Genomic DNA, 20,252 nt, shown 5'->3' with positions numbered 1-20,252 from the left:
GCCTCATTAAAAATCTTCCTAGGTAAAACTCACCCTTGTGAGAAACCCTAGGAAGGAAAAAAAGAGTACAGCCCAGATCTGTAATTCAAGTTTAGATGTAAATTACATATTTGCATCACATGATTATAAGAATAAAATACAAATACAAAAGATAGCTCCTAGCTCCAGACTCCACACATGCACTTGCACTCTTGCATCTTGCTTGCCAAAAGAATTGCCGCCATCACTTCTTCCCTGGACAGATGGCGTAGACCCAGTGGTGGAGACAGGCCTAGCAAACAAAGAGTCAACCATCATCAGTTATTGATCAACAAAATATGAGTAGGGCAGTAGGCCAAGTACTTACTGAGTCTGAGTATCACCAGCTTCAACTTGCCCTTCTCCATCCTTCAGCGCTTGCATCCCCTTCTCGACCTCATGTTGTGCCCTTGCATCTCCTAACTCCCAATCTTTGATGCAGGTCAACATCTCCACCGAATGAGGCAGCAACCGTTGACGCCGCTCCTCGATCAACCTGCCAGTTAGACTAAAGCAAGACTCCGAAGAAATTGTCGAAACTGGAATAGACATGATATCTCTAACAAGTATGGATAGAATGGGATATGTAAGTTTGTGCTCATGCCACCAATTTAGAATGTTGAAGTCATCATCAAAACATGTGACAGTGTCGCTGTCCAAGTAAGAAGATAACCCAGAAATAGCTGCTATAACAGCAGCATATGTAGATGTAGTACCAGTTGAAGAACCATCCCCAATGGAAGTACGAGGAGCCCCAGATATCTTATCCCATGCTTTTTTTCTTACCAGTAGATCCTCCTGCTTGAGAGTGCCTCTGAGACCTAACAACACCAAACCTATTTTCATATTTGTTATAAAGTTTATATAACTCAGTTCTTACCTCACTGAAGTAACGGGAATAATCAGTACCAATAGTCTAAGAAAGTAGCTGGAGAACATTATGAAAACCTCTCATCTTGGCTCTAGGATCCAAAATAAATGCAAATGAATACAACAGAGGTATATTCTGTTAGTACTTGAGGTTTCATAGGAGTAACAATATTCATAAGCAATGGATCAGTCTCTTAGGTAAATGACCAACAATGTCAAGAATATGATGCAACATCAAAGGACTGGTTGGATAGTAAACACCAGATAAAGCAACAGTTGATTCATAAAACATTTCAAGAAACTCCATAATCTTCTCAGCAACAACCCAATGACCATCACCGAGTAGTGGCTCACCATTAACCAAACCATAATTAGCACCAATAAATACAGAGAAGGTATATCCATATGGTATAAGATGCTTGAGCATGAGATAAGTAGAATTCCATCTCACATCCATATACAAACCAAATTTACGAGGTTGAACCCCCTTAACAATGCAAAAGTTATAAAATTCAGCTATGCGTTGGTTGGAAGAGTTCAAATAAGAAATTGCAGTTCTAAAAGGCTCAAGATAAGACTTGACCCTTTTCAAACCAGACTTGACAATGAGGTTTATAATGTGACATGCACAGCGCTGGTGCAAGAGACCATGCAATACTTTATCTTTGTCTTTGTCAAGTGGTTCAGAGTCGGGATCAAGGTAACCAATAAATTTAGGAATGAGTTTGGCCATTGCAAAAGCATTTGAAGAAGCATTGTCAAGTGTGACAGAAAAAACCTTATACTTCAAACCAAACTCAGTAACAATAGCTTCAACACGTTCAGCAATGTTAACACCAGTATGGGAGACATCAATGAGTCTAAGACTAATGACTCTCTTCTCTAACTCCCAATCAGCAGAAACAAAATGAATAACAACACTAAGATAGTCTTCCTAAGCATTGCCAGACTAAATATCAGATGTAATGCAAACAGATGAAACAGATTTCAAGCATTCAATCAGAGAATGTCGACGCTCAAGGAAATACTTTTCTAGATCTCTAGTTGTGGTTTGCCTAGAGACTTTAGCAAACGAGAATTGTGAGCACGCTGAATGTACTCCTCAAATGCATCTTCGAAATCAAAACCGAAAGGCAAATCTAGTCTAGCAATTAAATGACACAACTCTCTACAAGCAACATCAGGCTTATACTCCTATGTATGGATAGAACCATCACTATTGTATTGTAAACGAGACTGAATTAGAATAGCATGCTTAGTTTTAGCAACACATACCTTCTGGTGCTGGAGCAAATGCCCAGTACCAGCAGAAGAACGCCCAGAAAGAATATGAGAACAATGACGGCACTTAGCAGCAACTCTCACCTTCTTGCCGGTGGGCAAAGTCTCAAAGATCTCCTCGAAGTTATTTCATGCACCAGACCTCACACGCTTCCCCCGAATGCTAGTGCCAGTATTGATAGATGGCATGGAGGAAGGCATCGTCGACTGCCCAGGAGTCCCAGCACCTGCACCTCCAGCAGCACCAGCATCATCACCGCCATCAACATTGATCGGAGCAGCACTGCTACCGAACAATGCCTTGCCGAGCACTGCTACCGAACAATGCCTCGCCGCTGGACGCCAGGTCATCCTCGTCGTCACCGAGGAGCCCACAGGCCCTGAGGTCGTCGTTGATGGTGTACTCTTCCATGTCGTCCATCACGACGAACGCATGCTGCAGGCTGTAGCCGGCCTCCGCGGCTCCATTCCTCAACGACGCATGGCCCCGCGCAGCATCAGCACGAGACCTGCAGGCAAGAATCAAGAAGGGAAAAGGTAGTCAAGACTCAAGATTCAAGAACAAGAACTTGAGATCTAGATCTAGGGATTAAGGTTAGGGTTAGCCGGTTACTTGCGCAGCCGGACCCCGAAGCCGGAGAGAGATGCGACGGCCGACGGCGAGATGCGGTGGACTGGAGTACTAGGGGAGAAGGAGAGGAAGAGGATAGAGGATAGAGGAAGGCGAGGCGACGAGGAGACGAGGCGGCGAGGCCTACATGTACTTCTACTCACCGGAGATGAGGGGAAATCGGAGGCGACTCACCGGCGGCGAAGAAGGCAAGGTCTTGCGGAGGAGAGAGGCGAGGTGGTGAGGAGGCGCCGAGGCGGGGATTGGGATTAGGGTTCGAGTCTCGGGGCCGGAGGAGGAGAGGAAGAGGACAGAGGAAGGCGAGGCAGTGAGTCCTACAATCGGAGATGAGGGGGAACCGGAGGCGAGTCACCGGCGGGCGGCGACGAAGAAGGCAAGGTCTCGCGGAGGAGGAGGAGAGAGGCAAGGAGCGGAGGAGGTGAGGAGGCGGTCAAGTGGGGATTGGGGGATTAGGCCTAGGGTTCGGTGGGTGGGGGGGAAGTGGGGGACCAGTGGAGGCCGGGGTTATGTGGCGGCCGGCGGGCTCCGTTGGGCTGGGCCGCTCCGTTGACCTGTTGGCCTCTTAGCTGTTGGGAAGGGTAGCGGGTCGCCAGCGGGCCGGCCTATATTCTCTGTACCGGGCAGGGCCGCCCGGCGTGCTGGGTGGCCGCCTACACCTGGCACTATCTAACGGGCCGTGCCAGCCCGGGCACTACGAAGGCTGGGCCCGGCCAGGTTCGGACCGGGAAAAAAACCATACTTTCGGGCAGGCTGCCGGAGACTTTTCTGCAAGTATATAACCGTCCCCAGAGGACCCGAACCCACAAGACGCCGCCACGCCATCGGCATGGGCGGAGCCGCGCCAGCGCGATTACCACTACCACTTCCTCGTCCACCCCGACTCCACTCCCACCAGTCAACGCCGATTCCCTATCTTCACGCTACCGCACCTGCCGCTGCCTCCTCCTCCACCCTCTCTGTCCCTCGCTCCGCTCCAAGCCCGAGCGTCCGCGTCGCCCGCCCGCGCCGCCGCGCCGCGATGTCTGCCGCCGCCGCCGCCTCCTCATCCTCCATCGGTAAACCCGCCGTCCACCCGATGCTCGCCACTGGCGCCTCCTCCAGTTCGCGATGTTATATTTGTTCCTTTTCCATTCTCGTTCCGGAAAGTTACTCGTTGCGAAATTCACACGATTGACTGACTCCCGCTTCGTTTTCGTGTGATTATTCATTTTCTCCGTTGCGTGATCGTAGGAGTATCGGATGGAACGGGGATCGGCGCTCTCTCGTTGGAGAGCGTCGGGCACAACGACCTACTGGTCGTCGGACCCGGCGTGCTTGGCCGGATCGTCGCTGAGATGTGGAAACAGGTTACTACTGATTGCATCTGACTATCTGAGAACCGAGATAGATTGTAACGAACCCAGAAATGACTCGTCACCAACTTACAAGTTACAACGGGGATTGGATAGCTTTAAATACCTATGAATCCCCATATAACGAACCCAGAAGTGGTCCTGTCCCAAGGAAGTCCTCGTTGAGTTATAAAAAAGAAATGTCGCCTGATGATAATTTATTGTAGCACCCAGTCACCTAAAATTACAGTGTGTTCGTGAGAAGAATAGTGTAATCCTGAACTACATGCGTAGAGAAACAACTCTTGCAAATAGTCAGATTTTGATCTGATGGGCAGGAGTGAGTGGCTGAAATTAAAGCTTTCAGGCAATTAACTACGAATCACTCCCAAAAAATAGAAATAAAAATCATTCATTATTTTTCAACTTTGCTAGCATTTCTTTAGTGGTATATTGAAGTACCACCAACATACTATGGTTCTGGCAATCTTGACCCAATATCTTTTTAATGGAGTGGTATCCTTGTCATATCTTGTAAATTTCGTCACCAGTCAAATACTGTAAAGCTTAGTCTGATTAAGTGCTTGCCTTGTAGGAATATCCAGGTTGCAAGGTTTATGGCCAGACTGCAACCACAGATCATCACAGTGAATTAACTGACATTGGCATCATCCCATCCTTGAAGGGGTCCATAATTGGTCCAAAATTTCCTTATGTTATTTTCTGTGCTCCACCATATCGTTCTGAGGATTATGCCGGGGATCTGAGGTAAATAACTGTAAGCTTTCGTGATGATGGCCTCCTTTTGTTCATTCTGTATTTCAGTCAAGGACATGCTCTGGATTTCTCTTCATTAGAAAGAGTTATTGAAATCCATATTTGTAATGCATGGTTGGCTATTGGGCACATGCTTCTAGTGAACGGGGCATGCTAGGTGCTTGCAAAATTGTTCTATACCATGGAATTGTAATGGCTCCCCCACCCTGATCCGCACCCACTTTCGGCCACCGCGCCAACCTGGCATCCCACCCCCCCCCCCCCCCCCCCCCCCCCAACAAAACCCTGTGGTCCTCTCCAGCTTTGTTTGGCGGCATCCCACCATTGACTGGCCTGCTACCCCTGGCATCCCCCTAAACCCGGGCAGCAGATCATCACTAGACCCTGAGAACTCTCTCTCCTGAACTCGTTGGTTAAAGGGAGTTGCGTTTTCAGGCGATGGAACTGTGTAAAAGTAGTGATGAATGTTCCAAGTGTTAAGTGTATGTACGGTTAATTATATCTCGCTCTGTCTTATACTTTAAGTCCATTAGTGTCAAGGACATGTAAGACATCCTTATTTCGGAAGTCGTGCAGAGTAGCAGCTTCAAATTGGAATGGAGAAGGCTCTTTCCTGTTCACCTCAAGTACTGCTGTGTATGATTGCAGTGACAATGGATTGTGCAGTGAGGTATTATTACTCTGTGCTTTATATTGTACATCATTAAATAGAAGAGTTTTCTAAGTTGTCTGTTTGCTTCTCAACATTAGTAGTTATAGTATTACTTTCTAATATTTCAAACAGAAACATTCAAAAAGTCATATCGAAAATTGTGAACTATGGAAAAAGAAACACTGAAAAAGGATCCGTTTTCAGGCTGGCAACATGCTTTCTTGGCGGTTACAATTTTTTTTAATGTTGATCTGGTTTCCAGAACCCTGGTTTATTTGCCTGTGCTTTGCAACAATGTTCCAGTACCAGGTCTGGCTTTGTTGATTTAGTTTGACCTTTATCGTCTTTTCTGCTTGTGTAGGATTCTCCTTGTGTACAGATTGGTCAAAGCCCTCGTACCGATGTCCTTCTAAAAGCTGAAAATGTTGTCCTTGAGGCAGGAGGCTGTGTTCTCAGGCTTGTGGGACTTTACATATCCTCACCGACATGTCTTTTCTTTTTATTCCAGCTCCAACTTTCGAGCATCTGGTGTTCTTTGATATAGTTTGTCCGAACCCTACTGAGTTACAATCGGCAGAACTGATACAATATTCCTTGACTTCCAACACAAATCTGATCGAGGTCCTCATGTTTACTGGCTGTCAAAAGGAACCTTGGATGCCCGTCCTGATCATGTACTCAATCTGATACATTATGAAGTAAGAGCTTCTACTTATTTATGTTGGTGTTATAACATGGATAAGTGTATTGTACACTAGATGTTTTAGGGCAAATTTGAGCCTATATGTACCAATTTAGATCAAACCCTTTGATGCAACGCGTACTCTTTGAGTGTTAATTTGTATATGATCCCCCATATAAGCAAATTGATAACTAAAAGATACATCCATACTGTAAACACTAAGGTTTCTTCTTAAAGGAAGGTTTAAACAGATGACTAGATTCTCTTAGGCCCCGGTTGGATCCTTAGAATTGAATTCCATTCTAATAATCATAATTTAGATATAAATTAATTAAGCTAATATAGTTGTATGTGTAATATATTTGTATATTATTGTTGACCATATGGGAGAGATACTTATGCACTGTGTTTTTTTATAGTGAAGCGAATCGAAGAGTGTGCTATAAATTGTACATTAGAAACATAACATGAGGATCTATAGAATCAAATTCCATTTCCCAACCCTATGAATTTAAGATAAGCTTATATATATACTTTGGAAAGTTGTGGAATGCCATATTCCAAGACAAATAGCCTACTCTATTAAGTAGATTCCAATTCCTCAAAATGAAGGGATCCAAACGGGACCTTATTGATTATATGTATCTGATTAGCATGTCAGGGTGGTTTACTATGCGCTCTGTGTTTTACGAATTTTCACTTTATGTTTATTTACAGGATGCAGCCTCCCTTGCAATTGCCATCATGAAAAAGGGATTACGCAGCCGTGTCTTTGTGGGCTGTGACAATGAGCCTCTATCCAGGTCGATGCCAAACTCCATCTTGTTCAGCTCCCTTTTTGCAAACCAAAGATGATTTGCTGCAAATACACGTGTGCTGACATTATGAAGCTCTGATGTTGCAGGCAGGAGATTATGGACCGTGTCAACAGAAGTGGGAAATTTGACACGGAGTTCCAGGGCTTCACTGGTTAGTCAGTCACATGCTAACATTCTAGCTGCGTTCAAGAATTCCCAAGAGGATCATTTGCGCTCATAATTAACATGGCCTCGTCACCCTTTTTAATTTTGCTTGATGTAGGGACTGATGGCCCGCTGGGGAAGAGGATGGAGAATTCCAAAACCCGGGCTGAGATCGGATGGCGGCCCAAGTATCCGAGTTTCAGAGAGTTCCTTGGTCTCAGCAATCTGTAACTTTCATGGGATGTCGCTAAATTCTTGTGATTAAAGATGAACATCGGTACATGAAAGAAATGGTGACGGATTTGGAAGTGAAATGTTGGTTGCTCATACAGTCATACTCCAGCTTTAGGCTACTTTTCGTTTCTTCTGTTGGATTTAGATCACGTAAAGCATTGCCGCCATGGTGTGGCGCATGTACCTAAGTCGCCTCTGTTTTCTTTTGTTAAGTCATGAAAGCATTGTACCATCTCATCGCCTCCAACACTTGTTAATTGTTTCCATGGCTTCTTCAACCCATCCTCCTGTTCAATACCCTATCTCAGTGTTGATCTTTTCGAAAAAAAAATCTCACTGTCGATGTCTCTAGAATTGTAACAAAATGTCCAATAATCCTTTCTGATGTGCAGAAGCAACAAAAAGAATTGGATGAGAAATTTATCTACTAGATGAAATTCCTACTGTATTTCCTAATTATAAAATTATAAATTAGAAAAGGGTATTTAGACATGTTCAGTACTCGCTCCGTCCTAATCGCCGTCCTAATTCATCCTAATTTTTTTCTAGGTATATAAATTTTTATGCATTTGTGTATATAGATGTGTAACAAAAATTATATATCTACAAAAGTTTAGAATTGAGAGATTGATAATTAAATTAAAAATAAAACATCTTAAAACGAATTCTCAGTTTGATAATTAAATTAAAAATAAAACATCTTAAAACGAATGAACAGAGCCGAGCAGGCTACGCCTCCCCTCTGCCGTTTTAGACCAACTTCAATAGACCCTCTAAATAAATTTTTATCTTAAATTTAAAGCGTGGAATAAAAACTCGCACTCCATTGGGAAGGTGTCCAAATCTCTTTCTCCACCCTCTATTTTTTGAGGGTAATTAAAAAAAGAAAGTGAGCTGAAGTTAAGATTAAAAACTAGCTAAATAAAAAATAGAGCGAGCCTATACTTAAGAAATAAATTAGATCATCTGATTTAAGGGTGAGATGCTAGCAAACGACGACTCGTTCCTCGATCCATTATCCATATATTCCCCGTCTCCTCTTTTCCCACTGAGTCACCATTACACTGTCGCCGCCGCTACCCCGCCGGCCGACGAGATGAGAGCCGCCACTGCGGCCTCCTTCCGTCTGGCTCCCGCCACGAACCCGCCCCATCGCCGCGCCTCCGCCACCTCCTCCTGTTCCCTGAAACCCGCCCCGATTGCTCAGCCATCTCGCGTCTTCACGCTCGCCCGCCGCGCGCCTGTCGCCCGCGCCTCTCTTGGTAAGCGTCTCACCAGTCACCGCCCCCATTCCTCTTCTCGTATGCCGCTTTATCGTTTCCGATTTACGTCACGCGTAGTTCCTGTCGCCTTGAATTGACCAATGGGATGGAATAGGGAATCATTTCTAGACTCTGTTACGAACTGTCGCAGATGGAACATGACATTTGAACAGTTTGATTGTATGACTGCGCCATGACGAGGAGAAAGACCTATTTGCTGTTTACGTTTTCAATGTCATTTGAATTGTAATAGCTTACAGACTGGCATGTGGGCCATAGTCAAGTCTTGCGTGAGTGAGTTATATACCCGGGCTTGTAGCTGAACCAGACATGAACTGAAAACCAAATCACAAATCAGAAGAGGTTAATCTGACCTTGTTCCTACCCGAATCCTGTTGTCTCTGTGATTTCTCATGTCCCAGCACTACGCCGGTGGCTAAGGGTATCACAGTGGTATCAGATTCATTATCCTCAGCCTTGGGTTGCAGCGGCGCTGGTGGTCATCAGCAGGAACCACCTCGTGCTGCTCGTCCCGATCCCATGTCATCAGAGGTACTGTTTGCTCGACCTCACACCAGTTCTCAGCGTTCTCAGGGTGATTTTGCTAGTCACTCTCGTCCTTATTTGCAAAATGTCATTTCCCTTGTTTACTGATGAACAACCTAGAATCTGGAAGGATAAATGTCTGAATTATTTCAATTTGTGCAATGTGCCTGAATCCATGTGGACTACTGCTGCCTCTATGCATATGGATGGGCAAGCGGCTAAGTGGCTGCAGGTTCATAAATTAAAATATGGGTTAGGTAAATGGAATGAGTTTATTGCTGCTGTAGAAACTCAATTTGGGTCCTATGATTACAGAGATGCCATTAGTGATTTGGTTGCATTAACTCAGACTGGTTCTTTAGAGGTTTACATTTCAGCTTTTGTTGACCTCCAATATCAAGTCAGTATGCATAATCTGGGGTTGGATGAAGTGTATTTTGTCACACAATTCACTAGTGGGCTGAAACCAGAATTGAGGGCCAGTGTGCAAGCTCAAATCCCTAAGAAGATGAAAGCTATTGTGCTGGCAAAAGTGCAACAACAGTTATTAGACAGCAACATCTTAAATACAGTAAGTTTAATGGAAAGAGTACTACCTCTTTACCCAAATTTGAATACAAGTCCAGTGCTTCTACAGGTCCTCTGTTGAAAGAGAGACAGCTTCGGGATTTCAGAAGGGCCAATGGCCTTTGCATCTACTGTGGAGATACATACAACTCTGCTTATGCTGCTATCTGTACTAAAAGACCTCAGGCTCAGGTTCATGCTCAGGCAGTGAATGATTTGGATCAATTGTCTGAAGAAGTGCTTACACAACTGGCAGAGGAAGATTCTATCACTGATAATTTTCAGCAGTTGTCCTTGAATGCAATTGCAGGCACTGCTGAAGGAGATGTTCTCAAACTCAGAGCTATGGTCAAAAACAAGGTTATGCTCATCTTGTTAGATAGTGGCAGCTCTCATAGTTTTGTGAGTTTCTCTTTTCTGCAACAAGTGGGTATCGAACCTGTACCTATGTCTCCAAAGCAAGTCAAAGTGGCCAATGGTCAGGTTTTGATCACTGATAAGAAAGTACCAAAATTGGATTGGTGGTGCCAGGGACACACATTAACTTCTGAAATGCCAGTGTTGGACCTGAGAGCCTATGATGTCATATTGGGTTATGACTGGCTCAAGCCTCAAAGTCCTATGACTTGCCATTGGGATAACCATACAGTAGAATTCAGTGAAAAAAAGGAAGACTGGTTAAATTACATGGACTTCAGCCCCCTCCATTGCAACTGTTTCATATGTCAGCTGATACTTTGATCAAGTTAAGCAAAGGTAATGATATATGGGCAGTAGCTATAGTGAACTATGTTGAGCAGATTTCTACAGCTTCTTTACCTGAAATAGAGGGTCTACTTCAGGAATTTGAGGATGTGTTTTCTAAGCCAAATTCTTCGTCACCTCAGAGAGTGTATGATCACACCATTCCTTTATTACCCAATTCTGCTCCAGTCAATTCTAAACCCTATAGATCTTCACCTGGCCATAAAGATGTGATAGAAAGACAAGTGAAAGAGTTGCTAGATGCTGGACTCATTACCCATATCACTAGCCCATTTGCTTCCCCAGTTTTATTGGTCCAGAAAAAAGATGGAAATTGGAGATTTTATTTTTGACTATAGAAAGCTCAATGATCTTACTGTCAGGAACAGGTTTCCTCTTCCAATCATTGAAGAAATCATAGATAAATTGGCTGGTACTCAATTTTTCACCAAATTGGACATGACAGCAGGGTATCACCAGATCATAATGGTGAGGAAGATGAACTGAAAACCAAATCACAAATCGGAAGAGGTTAATCTGACCCCGATCCTACCCAAATCCTGTTGTCTCTGTGGTTTCTCACGTCTCGACACTACGCTGGTGGCTAAGGGTATTACGTTGATGAGGTCCGCTCCTCTCGAATAGCTTGGGGTCTTGGGACTAGTGCTGGTTTCAGTGGAGGCCAGGTTATACTAGTAGAATCAATCCCTCTGTGCATGTTGTTGGGGGATGTTCTCGCTCTGGTTTTGTACAAGTTGTTCATGACATTGACCATACTGCTAATCCTGTGCGCTGGATGTTGATGACTTTGTTCTCGCATGACGAAACCAACGAATGGATACTTCCCCTTATATCTGTATTTTTTTTTACTCTGCTCCAGCTTTGGTAGAGCAGCTCCAAGTTTCGAAGCTTGCAGTCCTAAGCTGAGGTTCTACAATGATGCTGTACCAATTTGTCCATTAGAAAGAAGCTAGTCCGTAGTTGCATTTTGGGTACCTCAAGTAGTCGGTAATGCAGTCTATACAGATGCTGAAATATTTCTGTGGTAGCGCCGTAGCGGGTTAGGCTTGCCACATTATAGCTTGTGAACTTAACTTGTCCCATGTTTGCTGCAATTAATATTCATTGCAGCATGCTCAAAGTTGTAACTTGCAAACACACCACTTCTATCTTTGTAATTTGGGATTCTAAAAGATCTTATTTCCAAATCTGGAAGTCCACAGAGATGACTGCAATTAACTGATGCATTCTTTTTGTGTTTGCTGCTCCCAGGGGTATCTCATGATAAAGGCTCCGAGGTCTCTGGCGCCGATGTTGTTAGCCAGAATGATCTACTGATTGTGGGCCCTGGCGTGCTTGGACGAATTGTAGCTGAGAAGTGGCAAAAGGTATTTCTGGCTACAGTTAATATTCTGATGTCTTTATTTATCACCTACATGGAGAATTGTGCACCAGAACTTGCTTATCAAGCCAACGATTATACTGTTCAAATCAATTTAGATCCCGAGTTACTTCGATGTCAATGTTATTGAAAAACTATCAGTCAATATGTTTCAGACAGTTTGTGAAAAATTAATCGTCTGAAGAACTCCTGGAGAACTGCTAAATATTTCTTTCTAAAAAGTCTTGATTCCTGTTGAAGTATCCCCCCTTTTAACTAAACATTATATATTTACTGTAAAACGGGTGCCTTCATATCATCTCTTGCATAACTCGATGTCGTTTTTTTTGTTTCTTTGTGATTTTTTAGGGCTAATTTTTGGAGAGGTAATAAGTTAAGCTATGTTGTAAGATTTTCTAATTAAGTGTACTTTTCATCCTAAAGGAGCATCCGGGTTGCAAAGTTTATGGCCAGACTGCAAGCACAAATCATCATAGCGAGTTAACAGATCTTGGTATCATCCCCTCATTGAAGGGCTCCACTATTTCTCAGAAGGTTCCGCATGTTATTTTCTGTGCTCCTCCATCTGGTTCTGATGATTACCCTGAGGATGTCAGGTAAATGGATGCACCAATAATGATAATTTCATGCAATAAGTTTCATTTAACGTTGCCATTTTTCTCACATACCTTTTGCGCTGCTAACATTAATGGTAAATGCTCTGGCTTTCTCCTGATGTTTTTATTGAAATCATGAAGCTCTCCAAATCTGTTGTTCTAGTGCATTTTTAAACTATTAACACTTCTAGAAAAACAAATATGGTGTGTATAGTCTGTTCAGGTTGAAATTTTGTATCCAAATCAAACTTGAATGGGATTTGGGCACTATATCTTAGTTAATATCAGTTGGGTCAATGTGATTACACTGATGGCAGTCAATGCATTGTACAATTGTTGACAGCCATAATAGTGGCATAGGTTGTAAAGCAACATGAGACCGTGCCTAGTCAATCATTGTTGGAGACTACCATGGTGGTGTAAGACTAGCTGCACCAGTGTTTTTATGCTAGAGCTGCTAGTGGCTGTGCGACCATCACTATATAATGCATAGTGACAGATAAACACTGCGGTGTAAAACATGGTTGATTTCTCGATTTTTGACACAGGACCTGATGATCTATTTTGCTTTAGATTAGGCTAATATAAGTGTACTCAGATAAAATTACAGGTATGCCACAAAACTTTACATGCTCAGATTTTGGTTGCAACTCATCCCTGAATTTATCGAGTGTATTATGCTTGAGACAACTTCCAAACTGGTGTGTTTGGGTCGTGCACCGAAGAAGGTGATATGTATTTTCATACTGTTAGCAATTAAGGTAATATATTGTGTTAGGCTGTAAGTATCAGGGAATCTACGTGCTGCATTCTTATCTGGTACTTTGATATTTGTAGAATCTAATGTACATGCTGGTTAATCACGTGGCTACTATATAAAGATGGGCATCACTAGCTCTATGTAGTGTCAACACACCTGTGCATCACCGCTCATAATCTGTACTTGTTTGGATTTTATCACTGTTGGCGTGTGAGATTGTTACAAATCCATCATTCATCTTCTTACACTAATTAAATTGTATATCATGGAGTGTGGACATGTGATATATCCTCATTTCAGAAAGTGTGTGCAGAGTGGCAGCGTCAAATTGGAATGGTGAAGGATCTTTCCTGTTTACATCAAGCACTGCTCTGTATGACTGCAGTGACAACATGATGTGCAATGAGGTACTAGAGAAAGACTAGTATTCTTCAGGGTACAAGTTTGGCAAATTTAAAAACAAACCACAAACCATGTTATGCAACTAGCTATATTTACTCTTCAGTTGAAGCTTTGCTTGTCCTTTTTTCCTTCCTTTTTGTGACGTATTAACCATAAAAGTTTTTTCATGCAGTATTGTCCATCAGTGCCAATTGGCAGGAGCCCTCGTACCGATGTACTTCTGAAAGTGGAAAATGTTGTTCTTGAGGCAGGAGGTTGTGTTCTCAGGCTAGCTGGACTTTATATATCCTCAACTAATGCCTATTTCTTGTTCCAAGTGCAATCATTATGAACACAAACACTTATATATATACTACTGTGGATGAAACTGCTATAGCATTTCCTTAACTTGGAAACACAAGATAGATAGAGGTGCTCATGTATTTTGGTTGAGGAAAGGTACTTTGGACACACGACCAGATCATATCATCAACCAGATTCATTATGAGGTAAGATGAGCTACAGATTTATCTCAGATACACATCTTGTCTATAATTTCTCTACTCATCTCACCATCTGATAGTTGAGCTTATCGGTGTCATGTCCAAAATCTGTAATTGGATGTACCTAAAATTTCTTTAATAGCCTTGCATTTGCCCAATCACAAATGCTGAGCAGAATGCCTGTTATCTGTAAAATGTTGGTATTTATTTATATTCTACTTATTGATAAAATACAAAAGCATAGGTTTTCAAAATTTTATATGTAGCCTAGAAATCGTGAAACTTAGGTTGTAGTATATGAAGCAAGTTGATTTTTTTTTCTCGAACGGCGCAGGAGGACTGCGTGCCATTTCATTTAAGGTAGATAAGCAAGTTGAAAAATGATATCTGTTACTTTAGATAATGAAATGCTATCTAATTAGATGTAGCTATGTATACCACTTAATTTAGTCTTGACCACAATAGTCTGATGTGATCCAATCCAAGTATGCCTGTGAATGCTTTGGTTCACTACAACTGTTGATTTCTTTGCATATTCTTATAGTCTTTTCCATGCTGATCTGATGGGCGGTATGAGTATGGTTTGTTAGAACAACCTTTTGTTATTAGCTGCGATTATATATGTCATATTATTGCCAGGATGCTGCTTCCCTTGCAATAGCGATCATGAAAAAGAGACTGCGGAATCAAACCTTTCTTGGCTGTGACAATAAGCCTCTTTCCAGGTCATTGTCGACTTTCTGGTTCGCATCAGTTTCTTAGTTTTGTAAAGTCAGTTTTGCTGTTTAGTGTTACTCTTATGGTTTAGCCTAATTAAAAAGGAAAAAACTTCACAGGCAAGAAATAATGGACGCTGTGAACAGAAGTGGAAAATTTGACACGAAGTTTGAAGGCTTTACTGGTTAGTCTTTACCCAGCTCTGAGTGTTCTCATCCCCTTTAATGCACAGGCATTAGCTTCTCTTGCATAATCTGAAATCTGCTTTAACTGCAGGTACTGACGGTCCATTGGGCAAGAGGATGGAGAACTCGAAAACTCGGGCTGAGATTGGGTGGGAGCCTAAGTATCCCAGCTTCACTGAATTCCTTGGTCTCAGCAGCTAGCAATATCCTTGCATAGTGTTCAGTTCTTCTGACTCGATTGAGTAGCAACCGCAGACCGCAAAGAAGTCGTACTAAGGTACTCCCTTGGTTCCAAGTTGCAGGTTGTTTTGGTAAATTTAGATATATAGATTTTTTTATGCATTTTGATATATACTATGTCTACATAATAATAAAAACTATATATCTAGATTTGCCAAAACGAACTACGATGTGGAACGGAGGGAGTATGAGTTTTGATATGGTCTGAACTGGTGAGGGTGCACATCTGTGTCTGCTCCGTGCATGTCATCAGTTGGGCATTTTGATTCTAAGACTATTTGAGTTCTCCATAAGACTATGCGTCATATAGCTGCATAGTAGTTTTCAACGTCTGGTTTTGGGATACTGTCAACTGCAAGTATCTTTCATCGAACTGAAGTCCAAGCTGGGATTGGAGACTGGTTCTGGAACCGCCTTTCCTGCGCATGCATCTCCGAGCCTTGAGCTACAGAACAAATGAACGATCAACCAAACGTAGAACAAGTAGACTTTGGGTGTTCTCGTGCTCACAAGCAACTCCAACTTTTCATTTTCCGGTCAAACTTGCACCATCACCCATATGAAATTGTTCTCTGATTTTGCGAAGAAACCGAGGCGAAAACCGTCCATCCCATGTTCAAGTGGAATTCCACCCCATTGAAAGTGACACCACACCAAGAAATCAAAGTTAAAACCAAGAACCGCGCAATTGAACTCTTTTTTTTTGAAGGAACAGCGCAGTTGAACTCTTTTTTTTTTGAAGGAACAGAGCAGTTGAACTCCTTTTTTTTTTCTGAAGGAACAGCACAGTTGAACTCTTTGCAACAGGCGAGAAACCCAAAGATTTTTCTCTGAGTTCGCCGCTAGGCTGACATGTGGGCCCGATCGTGCCACAGACCCTGCCGTCTCTGCACCGGCCTATTCTTCTTTGGACCTGCTCCCATGGATGGTAGTAAACAAGTCAGTTGCATATCCTCCCCTCCTTTTGCGTCCCAAGCAAACCATTTGCGTCCTTTCTCCACGCTCGAAGCAAACTCTGTCCCTCCTCTTTCTCTCTCTCACACACGCAGAGTCGCAGAGGAGATTCACAAGTCTCACTCTCGCCGCAAAGAAGAGGCGCACCGCCATGGGATCGGGATCATGCTGCTGTATGGGGTGCAACGGCGGCGACGACGACAGCGGAGGCGACGCCGGCGGCGGGCTGGACCCCAAGGGGTTCTTGCTGGCCATGATGATCGCCCTGGTGCTCTTCATGCTCTGCCACGTACGGCCGCCCCGCCGGAACTCGTACGTCGTGTACCGCTGCTACTGACGGCTGATGGCCGCCGCCGCCGCCGGGACGCTTGACCGTCAGGAGGACCGATCCATGAAGCGAACTTGAAGGTCTCGCCATGCTCTGGTAACTCGATTCGCGGGTCCATCCTCTCCTCTGTAGTAGTAGAAAGCAAGCTGAGTGAGCTCTACATTTTCTTTTTCTTTTATCAGCAATATAATTAATACGGAAGAAGTTTTTAGGCAGAAAAGCCAGTACATGTTCGATGGGTGATGTATCCAACTGAACTGATCAATCGGAAAGAGAGATCGCACCGCAAGGAGAATCTGTTTTCGTCTCCTTATTGATTCGCCTCGTGTTTGCATTTTGGTTCCCTTTGCTCTTTATTTCTAGCTTGTTGATCATGTAAAGTATATAGTAATGGATTTTTGCAAAGATATACGAGCAGATCTTTGTTCTTTTCATAGGCACCAATGCAAGAACCAAGATTTACTTTATTTGATAAGCGTATGCAACATGTTCAATTTGTTTCACTCTCTGCCAGATCGATAACACCAGGTAGCAAAAGGCAGGATTGTTCTTGTAATCTCATTGCAGTTAACGAATTATTATTATCCCATTTTATCGAGAGAAATACTATTTGTTTTGTTAATATTCTAATAAGCATGTTTTTACATAGGAAAGGACATTACGGGCACGTTTGGGGTTAATAATACAAAATGCCGAACAATGAACAAACACGCCAAACGACATAGAGCCCAATCAATAAACGGAGGAGAGAGTAATGAATTATGGACGAACAAACCAGCGAAAGAAACAAACTAAATAGAGGCCCCCGTTTGGGGTTAATACAAAATGCCGATGTGTTTTGTGAGCATCGATGAATTCCGAGCCTTTTAATTTACCCCTTACGTAAATCTTGTCCTATATGTACCGGTGCTCACGAGACGGACGGGGGCGTTTTGGTGGTACTGGACGGACTTTGCTTTGCTTAAAAAAAATTACTAATAAAACGTACTCGCATCTTTGGAATGTACATGATGTGAGCTAATCTGTGTGGATTAGGGTGTAAAGCTTAGGTTCACGTCAACCGTTGGCTTTCGATCCTAACCCGACAGCTGATGTGCAACCTAGCGAGATACCACGCATCGAGTTTTGGTCGTCGATGCCATGACATTTTATCTTTTCAGATTGGCTACTGGAGCGGCTGTGTTACTCGGTTATAGGATTTTGATCGAGTTGCCGAGCTGCATCCGTCACCGCTGCGCTATGATGGGTACGTACGGATCAAGCAGTTCCGTGTAATGTCAGGATAGCCGACATATCAGCCGCCATTCCTGGAATGTGCACACGCAAACATGTCACTATCTCCAAAACGCGGCCGTGCGTATTTGCAGTGTGGATTCAGTTGGGACTCGGCAGACAAAGCTACCACGCAACCAGCCAACCAATAGAGGCAGTCTAGTCTAGGAAGGATGCGTTCATCGCATCCCAATTCCAACTTCTCTTCGTCACCGGCTCTTCTTTTCTTTTTCTTTATCCCAGATGCGTTTGATCTAGTCGGATGCAGTACTGTTGGCCGCCTGCTTGTGCGTTATATGCCACCGCCGTAGCAGAGACAGACAGAGCAAAAATAAAAGGAGGCAAGGAGCGGCGTTCGTTGCAGATGGCCAAGGAAACAGGCGGCCACGCCCACGCACGCCGCCGGCCCACGAGGTGCCCCCTCGAGATGCGCTTGGGAATTTGGAATGCCGCCGACTTGATCTGCGATTCAACAGAGGCTCGATATGGGAGTTTAGTTTTCCCCACACGCCGGTCCGGCCTGCGCCGGACATGATCCTCTCTTGTGCTGGCACGCCAATTCTGCAGTTCGTTTGCTCTCCATTTCTCCGTGCATGCATGCTAGGAGGCCGTTTAGGAGGGCTCCGGGTGGCTCCGGCTCCTCCTGACACTGTTTATCAAAGTCGGTTTTCTCTCTCCTCTCCCCTCCCTTTCACAGAGCTAGGAGGATCCCGTGGAGCCACGAGAGTCCTTCCAAACGGGTCCTAGTCGATCGGTGTATATACCTGGACCTATAATTTTGACGCGAAACGAGCACAACTAAAGTCATCAATCAGAAAGAGAGATTATCGCACTTGCAATTGCTGTTTTTTTGGGCAAGATGTCTGCATTTCTTCGTTTCCTCGGTACTTCCCTTTGCTCTTTCTCTATCCTGTAATAATTTTGGGTTTGTGATTTATTCTTCGTTGGATCCGATAAAGTCCTCATGTATTGCTTGTGAACCTGATGAAGAACCAAGGTTTACCATGTTTCGGATCCAGCATGCTCTGTTTAAAGTTTAAACCAATATACTGTCTTAGTCATCGTATGGACAAGGAAAACCTTAGCGTGCATAGATCCCAATAAGTAAACGGAGGGATTAACGAATGAGCGAAGGGAACCAACAGATGAGAAAAAAAACAGATAAAGGACCCACCTGGGACACCTGACGTGCTAGTGCTTGTGAGCTTCGATGACTGCTGAGCGTTGAATTAAATCTACTCCTGCAAATCCTGTCACATGTCCAGCGATGCTAGCTAGCTACCCCATCCATTCAAATGCAGCTCCTTATAATTTAAATTTTTTAAATATATAATTTTTTTACCATGTATCTGAACATAGTATATATCTAAATATATAGAAAAACTATATACCTAGAAAAATAAAACAACCTACGTTTGAAACGAAGGAGCAGCTCATTAAATTTAATATGATGTTTTATTGGTACTTGCGCGGAATTGTTATTATTACACTACTACAGATTTGGTTATCCCGAACATCCAATAACCGCCGGTAAAACTTAAATTGACGGTAATAGATTTCCACTGCCGGTTCGTGAGTAGATGGCCATAGTAATTGTTGGAACCAATTTGAGATACGACCGACCGGCGTTGGAAGTTGAAATGGCCACCACTGTTGGTTCATAATACGAGCTAACGGTGATGACCAACCCCATAACAACGGACCCTAATTTAACACCCCCTCCACCCTCCTCTAAACTGGCAGTGAAGATAGGTTTAGACCCGGTGGTGGTAGGGGTGGTTGTAGCAGTGTTAGCCTTGCTAAAATGTATTTTTAAATATGCCATACATGATGCGAACTAAGGAGGGATGTTTGATAAGGACTAAAGCTTAGCCCTATCACATCGTATGTTTTTATGCTAATTAGAAAGACTAAACATAAGCTAATTATAAAACTAATTGCAGAACCTTAGAGCTAATTCGCAAGACGAATCTATTAAATCTAATTAATCTATAATTAGCATATGTTTACTATAGCATGACATGAGCTAATTATGGATTAATTAGGCTTAATAGATTCATCTCGCGAATTAGTTTAGAGGTTATGCAATTAGTTTTATCATGAGCCTACGTTTAATACTCCTAGTTAGCAACTAAACATTCAATGTGATAAGGCTAAAGTTTAGCCCTGTCGGATGCAAATAGGATCTAAATTTGTATGGAGTTGAGTGCCAACACTAGGCTCACGTCAAACGTTGCTTAAATGAAAAGATAACCATGCATAAGGGACTATTCCCATCCATTTTGCAAGGTGGGAGAAACATTCTCTATTGTTTTGCCAGCAAAGAGCGTCCTCTAATGACCTCCAACAGCCCTTTC

At 43.3% G+C, this 20,252-nt stretch overlaps 2 protein-coding genes across 8 annotated transcripts; both read left to right on the top strand.

The window, feature by feature from the left end:
* The first annotated feature begins 3,619 nt into the window (after positions 1 to 3,619).
* On the top strand, positions 3,620 to 7,720 carry LOC112895032. The gene is made up of 9 exons (XM_025962895.1): positions 3,620 to 3,855; positions 4,031 to 4,146; positions 4,727 to 4,899; positions 5,485 to 5,578; positions 5,922 to 6,032; positions 6,169 to 6,258; positions 6,960 to 7,045; positions 7,147 to 7,211; positions 7,323 to 7,720. Exons 1-9 carry the CDS (start codon positions 3,627 to 3,629, stop codon positions 7,433 to 7,435), a joined length of 1,077 nt encoding a protein of 358 aa, XP_025818680.1. The 5' UTR covers positions 3,620 to 3,626; the 3' UTR covers positions 7,436 to 7,720.
* Positions 7,721 to 8,440: 720 nt separating this feature from the next.
* LOC112895149 lies at positions 8,441 to 17,057 on the top strand. 7 transcript variants are annotated; one of them, XR_003229161.1, is made up of 11 exons: positions 8,441 to 8,700; positions 11,830 to 11,945; positions 12,383 to 12,555; positions 13,629 to 13,722; positions 13,890 to 14,000; positions 14,116 to 14,205; positions 14,839 to 14,942; positions 15,036 to 15,100; positions 15,193 to 15,378; positions 16,120 to 16,719; positions 16,836 to 17,057. XR_003229161.1 is itself a non-coding variant. In XM_025963028.1 (9 exons), exons 1-9 carry the CDS (start codon positions 8,535 to 8,537, stop codon positions 15,300 to 15,302), a joined length of 1,011 nt encoding a protein of 336 aa, XP_025818813.1. In that variant the 5' UTR covers positions 8,443 to 8,534; the 3' UTR covers positions 15,303 to 15,477. The 7 variants fall into 7 exon arrangements, 1 of the variants encoding a protein (XP_025818813.1); XR_003229160.1 differs by having other exon boundaries at positions 16,806 to 17,057; XR_003229158.1 differs by having other exon boundaries at positions 16,126 to 17,057.
* Positions 17,058 to 20,252: the final 3,195 nt, after the last annotated feature.

The sequence above is a fragment of the Panicum hallii genome, chromosome 5, assembly GCF_002211085.1.
Source record: "Panicum hallii strain FIL2 chromosome 5, PHallii_v3.1, whole genome shotgun sequence".
Lineage (NCBI taxonomy): Eukaryota > Viridiplantae > Streptophyta > Magnoliopsida > Poales > Poaceae > Panicum > Panicum hallii.
Note: the sequence above shows the minus strand (reverse complement) of the source record. Positions and strands in the feature narration are given on the sequence as shown.

What these genes read in the sequence shown, in the direction of transcription:
- LOC112895032 (XM_025962895.1), top strand. Translation starts at nt 3,627, where the DNA reads ATGGGCGGAGCCGCGCCAGCGCGATTACCACTACCACTTCCTCGTCCA. An exon ending in TCGCTGAGATGTGGAAACAG is followed by an intron (nt 4,147 to 4,726) that starts GTTACTACTGAT and finishes CTTGCCTTGTAG; the next exon opens with GAATATCCAGGTTGCAAGGT. An exon ending in TCAGGCTTGTGGGACTTTAC is followed by an intron (nt 6,033 to 6,168) that starts ATATCCTCACCG and finishes GACTTCCAACAC; the next exon opens with AAATCTGATCGAGGTCCTCA.
- LOC112895149 (XM_025963028.1), top strand. Translation starts at nt 8,535, where the DNA reads ATGAGAGCCGCCACTGCGGCCTCCTTCCGTCTGGCTCCCGCCACGAAC. An exon ending in TCAGGCTAGCTGGACTTTAT is followed by an intron (nt 14,001 to 14,115) that starts ATATCCTCAACT and finishes ACTTGGAAACAC; the next exon opens with AAGATAGATAGAGGTGCTCA. An exon ending in TCAACCAGATTCATTATGAG is followed by an intron (nt 14,206 to 14,838) that starts GTAAGATGAGCT and finishes TATTATTGCCAG; the next exon opens with GATGCTGCTTCCCTTGCAAT.